This window comes from Calidris pugnax, unplaced genomic scaffold (genome assembly GCF_001431845.1).
Source record: "Calidris pugnax isolate Ruff unplaced genomic scaffold, ASM143184v1 scaffold24, whole genome shotgun sequence".
NCBI lineage: Eukaryota > Metazoa > Chordata > Aves > Charadriiformes > Scolopacidae > Calidris > Calidris pugnax.
The window spans coordinates 40,307,913-40,325,238 of record NW_015090922.1 but is presented as its reverse complement, the minus strand read 5'-3'; the positions used below and the strand labels follow the sequence as shown (position 1 = coordinate 40,325,238).

General features: G+C 40.3%; 1 protein-coding gene across 2 annotated transcripts; it reads right to left on the bottom strand.

The window, feature by feature from the left end:
* Positions 1–13,140: 13,140 nt before the first annotated feature.
* On the bottom strand, positions 13,141–17,293 carry GTF2H5 (general transcription factor IIH subunit 5). Of its 2 annotated transcripts, none has more exons than XM_014950941.1 (3): positions 17,171–17,293; positions 16,555–16,672; positions 13,141–13,801 (listed from the first exon to the last, which is right to left on the bottom strand). In XM_014950941.1, exons 2-3 carry the CDS (start codon positions 16,587–16,589, stop codon positions 13,621–13,623), a joined length of 216 nt encoding a protein of 71 aa, XP_014806427.1. In that variant the 5' UTR covers positions 16,590–16,672; positions 17,171–17,293; the 3' UTR covers positions 13,141–13,620. The 2 variants fall into 2 exon arrangements, with proteins under 2 accessions (XP_014806427.1, XP_014806428.1); XM_014950942.1 differs by having other exon boundaries at positions 17,165–17,181.
* Positions 17,294–17,326: the final 33 nt, after the last annotated feature.

Genomic DNA, 17,326 nt, shown 5'->3' with positions numbered 1-17,326 from the left:
ATAAAAAAGACATTGAGGTGCTGGAGCGGGTCCAGAGAAGGGCAACAAAGATGGTGAGGGGTCTGGAGAGGAAGTCTTATGAGGAGAGGCTGAGGGAACTGGGGTTATTCAGCCTGGGGAAGAGGAGGCTGAGGGGAGACCTTATTTCTCTCTACAACTCCCTGACAGGAGGGTGTAGAGAGGTGGGGGTCGGTCTCTTCTCCCAAGTCACAGGAGACAGGACGAGAGGAAATGGCCTCAAGTTACGCCAGGGGAGGTTCAGGCTGGATATTAGGAAACATTTTTTCACTGAAAGGGTTATCAAGCATTGGAATGGGCTGCCCAGGGAGGTGGTTGAGGCACCATCCCTGGAGGTGTTCAAAAGACGGGTTGATGTAGTGCTGGGAGGTATGGTTTAGTGATGGTGTTGCTTCTTGTTTGTTGTGTGGGTGTCTGTGTTTGTCAGTTAGGTTGACGGTTGGACAAGATGATCTTTAAGGTCCCTTCCAACCTAGAAGATTCTGTGATTAGGGAAAGCCACGGCACTATGCAATACTGGGGGTTAATGGGTAACGAAGTGCTTAAAGCTGGTTTTTCCCTCCCACCTCCGGGCCAACAGCGGGAAGGGATGGGAATTGGTGACAGCAACGGGGACATCAAGTCCCATCACCTGCCTCACGCTCCTCCTGGCAAGAAAATCCCGGCCCGTGACCACTATGTTCCTGCATTTTGACTGAAACCATAAAGCCACAGCAAGTGAAAATTAACCGTGGCGACTCGTGCCCCGCGCTAAGCGTAACCTTCGCTCCCAGAAAATACCGGGTCGGGGGGATGTCTCGTGGGAGGGAATGCTTTTATCCTCAAACTTGGCCATTCAGGACAGAATCCAGAGAGATCAACACGACAGAACCTGGGGGTTTGTCATAAATCCCGTAAAAAGGGATTTATACAGCAAACAAACTGAAGGTGTATTCAGTCAGGTCCCACATTCAGTGAGCATTCCCTTTCTTCAGAAAGGAGCAACAAAACACCTAAACATAAAAAGTGCAAAGCACTTAGTTACTGTTTGTTTGTTCCTGGCTTCCTTAAAGTACCATCAGCTCTAAAAAAGCCATCTAAAGACTAGCACATGGGGAGCAAGGAGTAAGAAGGCCTTATCATGGAATCACAGAATTGTCAGAGTTGGAAGGGACCTCTAGAGATCATCTAGTCCAACCCCCCTGCTAAAGCAGGGTTGCCCAAAGCCCATCACTCAGGACTGGATCCAGGCAGGTCTTGAAAATCTCCAGAGAAGGGGACTCCACGACCTCCCTGGGCAGCCTGTTCCAGGGTTCCATCACCCTCATCGTAAAGAAGTTTTTCCTCATATTTGAATGGAACTTCCCATGTTCCAGCTTGTGCCCATTATCCCTCACGCTATCACTGGAAACCACTGAAAAGAGTCTGGCTCCATCATCCTTCAACCCACCCTTTAGATACTTGTAAGCATTAACAAGGTCCCCTGCTGGCTTTAGTAATCAAAACTTACTGACCATTTCAGAAATTAAAAACGTAAAATATTTTTCACACTGTTCCCCAAAGCTCCCTAAGGCATTTCTCTTACAACCGATAGCAAGGAGTCAAAAATCTGTGCCACACAACCATCTAGGTCTGTGAAAACCTTAAGCCTGAGATAATGTGGTAGAGCTAGGTACAGATTTCTTCTGTTAATATAATTCTCACTTGGAAACAAGGTAGTTTTTTTAGTGAAGTTTATTTTTTTCAGTGGCTAAACCCTTGGGCATCTCTAAAGACAGAATAACAGTCCTATAGCTAAAGTGCAATAAAAAGTCTCCAGGAACTCCATTTCTGGATGTGTTACAACAGTTGATTATCAACTGGTGAGCTGTGAAGACCAGAGTTCCTGAATTACCTCCTAAATCTCCACAAAAGACAACCACCACCACACGCCCCATCCTTGCTGGCAGGCTTAGGTTTATTATATTGGGATTACTTCTTCAGTAGAACATTTAGAGGAGCCAAAACAGTTAAAACCACTGAATTCTTGTGTTTAATTTAAGTATTTGTGCCCTAGCTCAGTTCCTAATTCACAGGAAATCATAAGAATTATGTTTAGGTAGTAGAGCAAAAAACATAAGAGAGAGCATTGCAAAACACTGCTGCAGCTCTAACCTGGTTTGTAATCCGGTGCTCAACACCCACAGCACAAAAGTAACAGTGCTGCCTACTAGTCCCTTCTCTCAGCTGTATTAGAAGTTTTCTGTAGCCAGGTTCATAATCACAAGAGAAAACTACGTTTGGTAGTTTTTCACCAGCCTCTACAAACATGATCATGACTGAGTGATACTTTGGAGGAGCCCTAACCATCCTGCATCCTACATGTGTTGAGGACTGAAAGAGAATACACAGGAAGATGGACCCTTTTATCGCCACTGCAGCTCATTCTATCAACATCACACATTTATTTTCCAAAACCAAATTCGTACAGACACTCAAAAATCCCTGGAACTAAAAACAGATACTTCAGACTGTTTAAACCTTGCAACAGGGGAGCAAACGCTCATCTTTTCTGTGTGTGTGAATCAGCAAGACCTGATTCCACATTCACCCATGGAATTCATGGCATTCACCCATGAGCAAGAGAGCAACAGCAAAGTTCCTGATTCCACATTCACCCATGGAATTCATGGCATTCACCCATGAGCAAAAGGAGAGCAATAGCAATCTCAAATAAAGTCAATCAGCAAGACCTGATTCCACATTCACCCATGGAATTCATGGCATTCACCCATGAGCAAGAGAGCAACAGCAAAGTTCATAATCTGAGTGAGTGGAACCCAGAAGCATCCTTGCAGTCAAGATTTGGGGGAAAAAAAACCCAGAAGTCAAAACCTCTATTATTTATAGCAATAGCATGTGCTCTTTTAACTTGTCTTCAGGACACTTCTGTACAAAACATAGGAAATTCAAAAGGGAGAGACAACCTTTCCCTTCACTAGTTTACTCCCCGCGTTCCTCCAGTGTAAACTTAACCTAAAGCACCAGTTCATTATATTATGGACCTAACAGCATAAACATTTCAGTAGACCAACTGCAACATTTAATGCAACTTCAGCAGTACAAATGAATAGAGATATTAAACTCAAATTGTGTTATCAAAATCATCATATCATGCAACATTGCTGGTTTTATTATGAAGCCTAAAAAAACCACATTTTTTTTAAAGTTGTGTTTCTACTCACATCTTGGTATTACTGATCTAAAGAAAACCTTGGTTACCTACCCAACTTGAAAGGATAGTAAAAGATCAGTCAAGAAATTGTACAGAAGTGTTTGTAGATTCAATTTTACTATTGGAATACTGTGAATTTAAGGTCAAAGGCAGTAGGACACATGCCTTTTTAGAAGGAACTCAGCTCTGTTCACTTCAGAGGCCAGGCCAATGCTTCTACATCTCACCCAGCTGTGAGAGTAAACAGCTACTCCAACATCTGTCCATTTCTATAAAGCATTAATTCCACGTTCACAACCCTTCCCTTTTAAGTACCGAAGATCAACCACTTTTTCAGGAAGATTTTCTTATACTACCTTTTTTTTTTTTTTATCTCACCCAGCTGTGAGAGTAAACAGCTACTCCAACATCTGTCCATTTCTATAAAGCATTAATTCCACGTTCACAACCCTTCCCTTTTAAGTACCAAAGACCAACCATTTTTTTAGGAAGATTTTCTTATAATACTTTTTTTTTTTTTTTTTACAGGCAGATACCTGCTATGACGATTCATGAAGGCAGATGATAAATCCCACTTGTCTATGAGCAACTACATGACCTTTATTGAATGTGGAAACTTTTTATTTCAAAAACAAAGCACAAGGTAATAAATTTCTTCAACTCACATTCCTTAGTTTGCCCAGCCAGAACACCTCAATTTTTTTTCTCTTCAGGTAAAACATTCACACTCACTTACACTAAATATTTTCACTGCAGACACAATTTTTATTTTTTTTTCCCCCCATGTCATTTCATTTCTCATGATTTCTTCCCCATTCACAAGCTCACTCTGTTCATGCTTGTTTATGCAACTTGGGTACGTTGGGACAGAAAACAAAGCACAGGACTTGGTTGCCTTCCAAATGCAAGTGACATCAGCACTGCAAAGAACAAAACTGATTTCTATGGGCATTATTTTCCTGAAACTGGTGAGCTGATAGTTCTCTTTATATGTGAAGTCAAGGGTGGTTGTTTTTATAATCATACAGTCACTTCCTAGAAGTGTTTCATATGGTCGATAAGAAAGGGGAAGCACACCTGAAAAATCAAATGTAACCTTTATTAAGATCCTTTTGAATCCCTTATTTTAATACAGGGGTTTTTTTAAGTCTCTTTTGACAATGTAGCTCTTCCTAATTAATCTCATCCCAAAGACAGTTTAATTTAAAGATGCAGATCTAGTAAGTCCAGATAACTAAGGTAGGAAAAAGGAAAAACAAAAAAAATAGTTCTTGAATTACTCAAGGATTTGAAAAATACTTTTCAGATAAGAATGAAGACACTTTGGTAAATGGGAGAATTTACACTAAGTTGAATAGAAATGAGACCTTTGCATTTTTTTCTTTGCCACATAACTGATGTGTTAAACAAGGAAAATATATTCATGTGTATATTTTTTACTTTTGCTTAGTATTTCAAATGGTGCCACACAAGATACTAATTAAACTGAAGAGATGAGGATTAGTACAGATGGCAAGGGATCAAAGTAAGGATGGTAGCGGATGGTGCTCCAAAGAAAACAGTTAGACTGAAGAGATATTATAACTGGAGTCCCTGAAAAATCAGTCATGATACTGACCTTTTTAATATTTTTATTAGTTGACCTCAGAACAAAACCATGAGTGTGCTAATAAAATTTGCCGATGACACAAACTTGAGAATCAACAATACAGACTAGAACCTGAATATATATCATTCAGAAAAGAATGGATGACCCAGAGAAGCAGACTATTAAAAAAAAATGGGATGAAATATGATAGTACAGAGTTCGAAGTCATGAACTGGAGGACTTACAAATGTTCATTTTAAACTGAAGGCATCAACTGAAAGGAGAGGAGGAGAAAAATCTGTATCTGCCAGTCAGCAACAGAATATCCATAAGGCATCAATCGGATAAGATCGTGAAGGAGGCTAATACTCCCAGGGGAGCATCAAATGAGTTTTTTCCAAGAGAGATGTGGAATATAAACACTATTGCACTGTTACTGTGAAGACTTCACCTACAATTCTGTACACAGTTATAATCAATTATATTGAAGGAGGATAAATTAAACTTGAAATGGGTAGAGAGAAGAGCCAGGGAAGACAGACATGGTTCTATCTATAAGTTACTCTATTAAAAAACCACAGTCAATTTTTCCCTGTTTCATTTGCTGTATCAGGCTAGGTCTCCTTTTTATGTGTTTCATAAGAGGTTTAGTGTTATGAAACCCTAGTTCAAAGTGAGACCTTTGAATATGTCTACAATATTTTAAAAAAGCAATTAATATAACTTTCTCAGCAAAGCCCACATTAGAATATTAAGATAAATAGCAGCTGGTGGAAATAATTCCAAGGTCCCTAGGCTTTCCAGACAAGTGCTTTAATGGCTGAGACATAAATTTGTATCTTTTTCAGTTTAAATCTACAGAGACCCATGTCATGTATATATAGAGATTCTTCAAAACCTCTTATAATTTCTAAGCGTGGTCTCATGAGCAGTTCAAGTAAGAGGACAGCATGGCAAAGCTTAAGCAATCTTTTTTTTTTTTTTGCAAAATTCAATGGAAGCAACATTCAAATACAAAAATAGAGTTCTTGAAAAATATGGAAGAGTAAGAGATAGGCCACCAAAACATTCAGGGTTTTAAACACCAGAATTCTAACAACAGTTTATCACCAGAATCTCAAATAAATATCCTCTGTACTATCATCCTCCATAGTAGAAAATGCAACAAATACAGAGATTTTTGCAAAATCTTAAAAGAAAATACCATAACTGCAGCATGATACCTGCATTTGCTGTGGGTAGTCCTATAAAGGAACACAATCAAATATTTACGTCCCTTTATTCCACTGAAAAAATCATTTCAATCTAGATTTAACAGTAGGAAAATACACTGCAAGAATATTATAAATATACTGATTGGTTTTTTGCATTTTTTTAATGGTTTTAGTAAGATAGACAATGATAAAAAGCAGCTCTACGTACAAAGAGAAAAAAACCCAAAACTTACTTTCATGAATGCCTGATTAGGGATCTCACTGATCATTTTAATCCCCGTTTTAGAAGGACAAAAAATAAATTCCAGATGCAAAAGGTCTGGTTATCCTCATTAGCACTCCAATTTCCTATGTTTGTTACCCCTTGAGAACCCCACCACCTGCTTGAGGCTAACAGTGATGCTACTTGGCACAAGGACTGCAAAAGCATCTCTTTCCTCCTTAAACTATGAGAAATATTGTTGGGCAAGGAAGGGTATCTTTCTCCCACAAGGTCAGCACACTGTAGCTGCAGTGATTATATATACACACACTGCTGTAGCTGCAGTGATTATATATACACACACTACATATGCATCTATTTGCACGTACACACACATATAGACACAGCTGGGGGTTTGTGTGTCTATTTATAGATATACACACACATGTGTATGTATATATATACACAAATATAAAGACACACATACACACACACAGTCTTTCTAACCTGTCACTCAGAATTGTGGTTAGGCCAGGATGTGATGCTACAAAGACCTAAGAATCTTTGTTTGACAGCAATATTTAACACATGTGCATGTAAGTTAACATACTAGCGTAACAAGATCCCCTACAACTGAATGTATATTTTTCTGTGTATGTTATTAAGTACTCCCAACATTTACTTTTACTAGAGAATACTTATATTTTAATAGGAAGAAAGAGCAGGACAGACTTCCATTGTGCATCTTGTCTAGATAGAATACAAAGCAAGGCTGCAGTCCTGCTTAGTAGGAGTAACAGAAAAATAAGTACTTTTATCCCCACTTTACAGATGAGAAAATCTACACCAAGGCAAAGTAAAGCTACCTGCTTAAGATCATAGAGCTACGTCAGACTTTTCACTTCTCCACTAGATTATACTACTTAATTTAAAGGTGAACAATAATTGGTAAGATAATCTGACCTGTTGTTAACATCTTCCCTTCTCAAGAAGAACTAACTTTCCCAGCTCTAGTATTAAGGCAAAAGCATTACTGTTAAATGTAGTATCACATATGATCAGGTCTTGAAAGCTAGCAGAACAACTCCGAGTAGTAAGTTCACTGCACTTGGTAATAAATTCACATTTGCATGAACAAACCCTTAATTGCTTTGCTAATATTTGCTTTGTATATATATTACTTTTTAATGACGTTCTTACCAACGTCTGCAAGAAATTGGAACTAATGACTTGGTGTTTTGTCTATGTTCTCAATACTTGTTACAAAATTTACATATATTTACATGACTGCTTCATTAGAAAAGATCAATCACTTCGCACCAGAGATCATTCTTAGAATGAATTGCACACAGTACTTACTGGTGCACAACAAGTTATTCTCGTATATATTTTTTATTTTCATACTTTTAAAAGAGAAGAAAATTAAATCTGTACATCACCCTTTTAACGGTACATGATAGTCTGTTATTGAATTATTTCATGTCATTACAAACGTGCATGACAGTCATCATTGCTTGGTGCTAGGACAAAGGGGAAAAGTACCTGTCATGTTTGAGCTTAGCAGTTTTTGAAACTGAAAAATCCAGACTTTGATGTTCCCTTGACCCAAGAGTGGTAAGTTTCCAGTGTATCCAACTTCTGATTCTGCCCAGATGTCCCAAGGTAAGCTTCCTGACTAGCAGAAACTTTAAAATATTGGCACAAGGGATTAATCTCAAGCTTGAGAAAGGACAAAGTGTTGCCAATGTCTGACCACTAGTCTTAAATTTAGGCCATTTATATCAGTGTTCTCTCTGTCTCTGTGGCTTGTTTCGGTTATGATCTTCACATAACTATGAAGATAATGAAAAATTTCACTACATGAAAGCCTCTGTACGTGGGTTGCTTCTTGTGGTTAGCAACTTGAACAACAAAAGTTCTTTCCACCACCTTCACAGTTCCTTTTGTTTTGTAGTACCTTTTTTAAAATAAATAAGCTAGAATAACTCTGCATATTGAAATGGCAGCTCCAGCTTGGTCTAGTTTTTCATACTTGTAGCAAACAACTTCAGGAACCACCTTCTGAAACACACACACCCTCAGAATCTCTCCTTCCCACTCCCTACAGCTCCTTCTGGCTCCTGCTGTCACACAGCAGACTAAATAGGCAGAAACAGCTTTGTAAAAAAAGCTACTCAAAGCCAAAAGGGGAAACACTAACTAGTTCCAAGACTTCAGGTTCCCTGGTCCTCCTGACAGGTTTGTTCAGATGCTGAGCTTTGCCCACTCCTCATCCCTACTCCCCTGCTCCTCTCAAAGGCTGTTTGCAGCTGCCTTTGCCCAAATGGCCAGCAGCAAAAAGCTGTCACAGTCTATCACACTGACCTCACTGTGGCTGTGCTTGACAATATTCATTTCAAATACTCATTTCAAATATTCCTCTCAAATATTCCTTAAGAAATCAGGCTTCTTTTTTCTTAAATTTTATACGGACTTTATAACGTTCCCCAAAATTAAGAGATAGTTTCAGTTTAGACCAAGAGCAAAATTAAATGCAGGGAGCGTGCTTCATATTACAGCTGAAGAGAGATTTTGCTTTCATCTCTTAATTTCAAGCTGTTTCAAGCGGTTGATGATACCGAAGGCTGTCATCATTCCAGTGTTACTCATCGCTGCTAATTTCTAGCTTCAGGAATACATATATACCTAATGATTACCACAAACGTGCAAAAGATATTTTGCACCCAATAAAGTTGCCAATGTAGGAGAATCCAGAGATTAAAAGGAAGCAAAACTACGCTATTGCTCCACATGGAGGAGTGGGTTCATCCAGGACAGAAGCAAGGTAGAATAATAGGAATAATATTAAGAAAATTTACTCTCCCAGTCCTCCTGATGTTTTGGCTCTGATGATAAACACAGGACCTTCTGTAAACCAATTAAGTTCTAGTTAATTGGAAGTACATTTTTGTAAAATTAATTTGAGTGCAATCTCTCTCAATTTTGTCCTTATGCTCCTTGTGATCTTGTTCAATTTTACAACTAACAGGAAATGCTAGTTACAAGTCTAAAAACCTCTTCCCCCTCTTTCCTACCTTCTTTCTCTTTCATCCTCCTACCTCACCCCTCTAGCTTCAAAACAGCAGGAACACAGCACACAAAACACTGACTATAAAGGTTTGTTTAGTACATTTACCTCTTACTACTGACAGTGTATCAGCTATGCCAACATTGTAGAAATGTGCAATACCTTCTGATCTTCCTGAAAGATCTTTCTGATCTCTTCACAGCTGCAAATACACCCATCATCCTGCATGTCCTGCCATTTACAACTGGGCCCATCTTTCCTGTAATAGAAAAGCAAACAACAGTCCCAGCTCTGACAGCCAACTCCTTCAATCTATAGTCACCCAGAAATTTTGCTTGCTGTTTTTTTTCCTGAGGGGCTAGTTTTATGGCTAATCAATTATCTGTCAGAGTTTTGGTGCTGAGTGGATTTTCTTTGCTGAGTTCAAGCATATTCCTGCATGGGTATTACGAGCCTGATTTTCTTTTGGTAAAAGAAAAATATTCATATGAAAATGAGATCTCTTCCAAGAACCTTACACTTGCTGGTAACACCTAGAATTGCTCAAGCACAAAAAGGTAGCAACAGTACTCTAAAATTTTCACTTTTTTAATTTGCTCACTGGACAGCAATTTTATAGTCCATTTCTATTCTGCAGTTCATCTACTTATTACTGCTACACAATCAGAGGAGAGAAAATTAACTTTTTCTGTCTCTATGAAAAATACAACCATTAACATCCGAGGTAGCAGGAGTTTCTTCCTCCTTCATATTAAAACTTAACGGGTTCTTCTCTTTGTTTAGGGAACATACTCAACTTTACATTTATATAGGTGTAAACCAATAAAGCTACTCACTTTTGGGGGCAATCAGGGAAAAACTTTCTGTATGTGTCATCTCTATGTATTAGTAGCAACAACCTAGGGATACAAATGCAAAGTCCCCAGTGCAGACTGAAATTAAAATTGAATAGCTCTTTTATGTGTCTTCCATAGTATGGTGCATGTGCACTGAGGAACAGGTACCCTATATTCATAGACATTTTGTACAATGAGGCAATAAAGAGAAAAACCCTTCATAAATGTTACTTCTGGCTGTATCAGCAAGGTTTTCCTGTGATTTACACTCCCTAAAAGTGATGTAACTTAAAACAGAGCATGTCCTGAAGCAGGCCAGGTGTGGAGATCTACCAGTAACATTTGAAGGGAAGACCACATTTCAGACACAACATTTTAATGTAACTGGACTGTGTACCTAAGCATAGAAAGAAAACATTAGATAACTAAACATCTAAGATACTTCAGAGCTAAAGATACTACCTATCAAAATCTCTTACTTCAAGTATCTTTCTGGAAGGATCCCTTGAAGCAGAATGTTCATCTCCAGCTGAAACCACATCCAGAGAGAAAGACATTAATGTTCCAAAGCACGGTAGGTCTCTCACCCACTATTGCCCACGCTGCAGTGATTTTTTTAAACAGCAGTTTAAAATGTTGCCAAGAGCTCCCCTTACTGGTCTGCCTTCAAATTGTTAAGTTTTCAGTCCTGAAAATATTTTGATACGAAACAAACTCGCTGAGGGTGCAAGTCAATACCAGTGTCCATGTCACCAAGATATTAAACAGCACCAGTCCCAATACCAACCCTTGAGGAACACCACTCAGCACTGGTCACCACTTGGACATTGAGCCGTTGACCACAACTCTTTGAGTGTGACCATCCAGCCAACTCCTTATCCACCGAATGGTCCACCCACCAAATCCATGTCTCTCCTATTTAGGGACAAGGATGTTGTGCAGGACAGCATCAAATGCTTTGCATGAGTCCAGGTAGATGATGTCAGTCCATCTTCCCTTATCAGCAAACACTGTAACCCCATTGCAGAAGGCCACCAAACTTATCAGATACAATTTGCCTTTAATTTAGGTTGTCACCAATTGCCTCCTTATTTTCGACATGCCTTAGCAGTTTCCAGGAGGATCTTTTCCATGATCTTGCCAGGCACAGAGGTGAGACTGACTGGTCTGGAGTTCCCCAGGTCTTCTTTTTTTTAAAATCGGGGTGCTATTTTCCCTTTTCCAGTCAGCAGGAGCTTCACTGGACTGTCACAGCTTCTCAAATATGATGGACAGTATAATTCTAACACTAGTGGCTTAGTAACTTCATATGCCAGTTCCCTCAGGACCCACAGATGCATCTCATTATGTCCAATGGACTTGTGCACTTTCGGCAGTCAGCAGGAGCTTCACTTGACTGCCACAGCTTCTCAAATATGATGGACAGTGGCTTAGTAACTTCATAAAGTCATCTGGTTACAGTTAAAATGTCATGACCTGGGGTAATGGATTTTGTTGTACTCAGCCCCCCCATGTCCTTCCCTCCCTTCCAAACCTCTAGATTCCCACCACGACTCCCCAGACCCAGAACAACACAGAAAGCATAGCCTTGGTAAGAGTAGGCAAGTAGTATGGGGCATTTGTAAAATGTCTGGGGGGGAAAAAATAAAGGACAAAAGAAATCCAACAGGAAAATACCAAAACAAACAAAAAGAAAATAAACTCCTACCAACTTTAATTTTGGCATATAAAACCCACGAAGTTAAAGCAGTATCTGACCACACCTCCAACTTACAGAGATGTTCCATCAAGCACATATACTTTAACAGACATTCTTTACATTCTATTAGTCACACCATAACCAGATTTAATCAATTCCACAGGAAAGTAACATGTCAGAGGAGTTCATATAGCATTCCAATACAGAAACACTACTTTACTTTTTGGGTCACACCACCTTGCAAGATCAAAATCCTACAGGAAAACCAGAGAGCACACATCAAAAATTCTCTAGACAATTCCTCAAGTGTATCATTTTAAAGATTAAATAAAGATACCATAATCTTTCAAAATGAGAAATAAAACCCAATTCCATGTAGAACTTACTAACCACAGTGCATCTATTTAAAGCAGTAACAACCCAAGCTATTGAAATTCACTATTCCAAAACTGGCAGTAATCTCACTTCTTTAGTCTTTTTACTTCTGAGTAATAGGAAAAGAGTTCTGGTCCATTAACTCGCCCACTCTCTCCTGGAGGAAGTTAACCAACTCAGCTAATACAAAGACATGAGTTTCATCCAGGTCTTGTATGATGAACTTCTTTCCCAATGCATTTGACTCATCCAAGTACAGCAGAAACTGCTTCATTGCTGGGTCACTGCAGAGACAAAAACACAGAATCACAGAATGATATGGGGTTGGAAGGGACCTCTGGAGACCATCTAGTCCAACCCCTCTGCCAAAGAGGTCCACCTAGAGCAGGTTGCACAGGCAGGTTTTGAATGTCCCCAGGGACCGAGACTCCACCACCTCTCTGGGCTCTTTGCAGCAAATTGCAGTAGGAGAAGAAGAGCTAAGCTCAAGGAAAAAAAAAAACAAAACACCAGAAAACCCCCCAACATCTCAAAAAACCAAAACCAGCTTTCTTCTTTGCAAGTAGAGCAACCAAGTCTTTATTTCCCCTTCCTGATCACAGAGTTATTGTGACTAGGTATTAGTTTCAGTGAAAACACGCAAGCCATTGGTCTCCCATTTCTGTTACCCCTTCAATTTGCTATTGTTGTTATGCAAGTCATCTGGTTACAGTTAAAATGTCATGACCTGGGGTAATGGATTTTGTTGTACTCAGCCCCCCCATGTCCTTCCCTCCCTTCCAAACCTCTAGATTCCCACCACGACTCCCCAGACCCAGAACAACACAGAAAGCATAGCCTTGGTAAGAGTAGGCAAGTAGTATGGGGCATTTGTAAAATGTCTGGGGGGGAAAAAATAAAGGACAAAAGAAATCCAACAGGAAAATACCAAAACAAACAAAAAGAAAATAAACTCCTACCAACTTTAATTTTGGCATATAAAACCCACGAAGTTAAAGCAGTATCTGACCACACCTCCAACTTACAGAGATGTTCCATCAAGCACATATACTTTAACAGACATTCTTTACATTCTATTAGTCACACCATAACCAGATTTAATCAATTCCACAGGAAAGTAACATGTCAGAGGAGTTCATATAGCATTCCAATACAGAAACACTACTTTACTTTTTGGGTCACACCACCTTGCAAGATCAAAATCCTACAGGAAAACCAGAGAGCACACATCAAAAATTCTCTAGACAATTCCTCAAGTGTATCATTTTAAAGATTAAATAAAGATACCATAATCTTTCAAAATGAGAAATAAAACCCAATTCCATGTAGAACTTACTAACCACAGTGCATCTATTTAAAGCAGTAACAACCCAAGCTATTGAAATTCACTATTCTAAAACTGGCAGTAATCTCACTTCTTTAGTCTTTTTACTTCTGAGTAATAGGAAAAGAGTTCTGGTCCATTAACTCGCCCACTCTCTCCTGGAGGAAGTTAACCAACTCAGCTAATACAAAGACATGAGTTTCATCCAGGTCTTGTATGATGAACTTCTTTCCCAATGCATTTGACTCATCCAAGTACAGCAGAAACTGCTTCATTGCTGGGTCACTGCAGAGACAAAAACACAGAATCACAGAATGATATGGGGTTGGAAAGGACCTCTGGAAACCATCTAGTCCAACCCCTCCGCCAAAGAGGTCCACCTAGAGCAGGTTGCACAGGCAGGTTTTGAATGTCTCCAGAGATGGAGACTCCACCACCTCTCTGGGCAGCCTGTTCCAGGGCTCTGCCACCCTCAAAGGAAAGAAGTTCCTCCTCATGTTTAGGTGGAAATTCTTATGTTCAAGTTTGTGCCTGTCACCACTTGTCCTGTCTCTGGGCACTGCTGAAAAGAGACTGGCCCCATCCTCTTGACACCCACCCTTTAAACATTTATAGGCGTTGATCAGATCCCCTCTCAGTCCTCTCTTCTCCAGACTAAAAAAACCCAAGTCCCTCGGCCTTTCCTCATAAGAGAGATGCTCCAGGCCCCTCATCATCTTTGTAGCCCTCTGCTGTACCCTCTCCAGCAGTTCCCTGTCTTAACACACCAATCCCACCTCATTGTAATAAGATACAGTTAAAAACAAACAAAAAAATACCGTTAGAAGACACTCCCAAAATTCTTCGGGAAATTATTATCAATTTCAAGAGTTGCTCACAATTTAAATATAGTTTTTGAAGCTTTTGAAAACATTGTTTCTTTCACAATAGTAATTGCTTGGGATAGAGATAAAAAACTGATAACAGAGTCTAATGAGAAGAACTAACTGCGTGATTAGCAGAAGTGCCCCTATGCTGCTGTTAAAGTAGCTTAAAAAACCAAAACCCCAACCCTCAATAAGGCAACTTTGAACTTACATTTCTATCTTCAGAAATAGCACCATAAGAACATGTTTTCTTAAACACATTTTTATTAAAAGGTAACTGAAACCCAGGAGAACGTAGATCTCACTCGAAGTAGTATAGCACAGAGAAAAAATGGTCATGTATGAATTGTACATTTGTCACACCATAACTGAACAATCTCTTCTTTTTCATGATGTCACCTTCTAAGTTAAATTTAAGCATTTAGAAGAAAACGTTTTGGAAGCGTGGAAATTACAGGCAACTGAAACACCACCATTATACTAATCAGTCAGATACAGTGGCTTCAAAATATAAGCTCTTTGATCCACTGAAATGTTGAAGAATTCAGACAATATTATTCTGATACTAGTTTTTACAAAACGGAAAGAACATGCCCTTTGGTGAAACTTAGCATTTGATTGCAACAACTGGTGAAAAATACGGTCTATGAATATGATCAAGAAATACAGGAAATTGGAATCAGGTAGCTCAGAACTACTGCTACTAGTCAGGACTACTACTGCCTGCACAACACTTCACTGTTTTATTTGCATGATTTACACATTCAGAAGTGATTATTTTTTTTCCACTCCCTGCCCATTCGGTATCTTATATATCCTAAGAAAATTGGGTTGTAAAAAAAAACTTGTATCTGAAGCGTAAACAAGGAGACAGGTTTATAGTAATTCTGCATCTTCTCCTAGGATGGAATTTTGTGCAAAATCATAGCCCACCTCTATACAAAGGTGGAAAGAAAACAAACAAAACAAAACCAAGAGCTAGTGAAACCAAATCAAAGGTCACTTTTCCAGGGGGCTGTTGAAAATGTCTAATAGCATAACAAATGCTGTGGATTTGTTATCAGAAAAAAAATGCCCTTCCCTTCCAGAGAGAATGATTAAGTTCCACGCCAATACTATGTAGTAGGATCTGGCCATGGAATTGAAAAAACCTACGCAGATCCTTAGGTGCATGCAAAGTAAACACATAAATCACAAATTAAAATATTTTGCTAACTGCCTGATATTTTAGAAATTCTTGCCTTGTCAGTCAAGAATTCTGCTCTGGACACTTTTACATAGGCAGCTGCAGGTGGGCAATTTCTTCTGCTTCAGAAGCTTTGTCAATGCACTAGCATAGATCCAAATTTAAGAAGATGGGCTTTTTGTTAGAGCAGAGTTTAGGCTCCGAACTGCTTGCACACAGTCATCCAGAATTCAGCTGGCTAATGTCCAGTCAGCTCAGAAGTTAACTGCTGCAAGATCACAGCTATATGCACCATGCAGGCACATCACAGGACGTTCAAGGTTCTTCTGCTTTTATGTAGTTATAATCTGTTACTATGTTTACGTTTACAGCAGAAATATTATATGTCATATAATGCTATGCAATGACCCCACAAGTCTTGACTGATGCTTCTTTTTACTTTGGAGGTAACCAGTTACCTGATTCTTAGTCTAGAGACTTCAGATTGTATGAAAACATCTTTACTGCACATATATCAAAAGCTCTGACAAACTACAATTGTATTCTGCTCAAGTATGATCTACAAACAGAACCACATGTCAGTCTTGAACAGCATTTGGAGTGGAACTGATGAAAAAAGACAAGAAAAGATGAAAGATTCTCTCATCTCCCTCTAGAATCCGTAAAGAAACACATTTTTTATAAACAATGACACAAAAAACCCTGTTTTTTATAAAAGATATAGAGAGAATAAGAAGGAGCATCTAATAGTTATGTATAAACAGAAAACAGTATCGCAAAAAGAAAAGTTTGGAATTAGGATTACCTACACATGCCACTGTTTTTCTTCCCCCAAAGGCTGCACTTTTCTCTGCTTGCTCAGCATGACTCCTCCTCACAATAATTCCTTTTTTTTGGGTCTAAACTCTTAAACTTCATAGAATATTACTAGCTCTGAAGAAACACATAGACTGATGCAACAAGAGACAAGAAGTGCCATTACTAACCATTCAATCAGAACACCTTTCAAGACGTTCACCATCTTCTCAGTTTTCTTCCAAACGCTGAAAAGGAAGAGGTGACACGAAACTGCAGCTTGGGGCTACAGTCCTAAACAGAGGACACCTGAAAGGAAAAGAAACAACGTGTTGGTTGAACTCAAGAGATTCCTTCAAGATAACTCACCAGCAGCGCTGCCCGGCTCTCAGACAGAACGACTGGGGGCCGGGCCGGGCTAGCAGGGGCCTGGCCGGGCTAGCAGGGGCCTGGCCGGGAGTAGTACTGAGCTGCGTGTCATGGTTTGTGCCTCAAACCGGGACACTGCGAAAATTAAAGGCGTCACCCCTCACCTCAGGTCAGCTTTACCTCACACACACCCCCCTCCCGCCAGCCCCGCCGACCCCCTCCTCCGACTACCGGCCCTTCTGCCGCCGGGGCGAGCCGCGGCCTACACGAAAGGCGGCCCCGGCTGAAGCGAGACAAGCCTCAACCCGCCCCTGGGTCGGCCGGGAGCTGCCCCACCCGTTTGCCGCCCCAGGCGGGTAGGTCCCGCCGCTCCCAGAAGCTCCGGTCCTTCCGCCCCGGCCCCGGCCCCGGCCCCGGCCCCGGCCCCGGCACCTCCGCCACCGCCACCGCCGCCGGCCGCTTCCCTGACGACGGAGGAGACGCCGCCGCCACCGCCGCCGTGCGTCGCGCGTGCGCGGCCTCCCCCTCGTCCTGCCTCCGCACTCGACGCGGCCTCCGGATTGGCTGCGCCGCCTATGGAGCGTGCTGGCGTCA

Bases quoted from the DNA above. Each gene is read 5' to 3' on its own strand.
- GTF2H5 (XM_014950941.1), bottom strand. From the start codon at position 16,589: ATGGTGAACGTCTTGAAAGGTGTTCTGATTGAATG. The intron at 13,802-16,554 runs GTTAGTAATGGC...TTGTCTCTGCAG, and splicing joins AAAGGTGTTCTGATTGAATG to TGACCCAGCAATGAAGCAGT.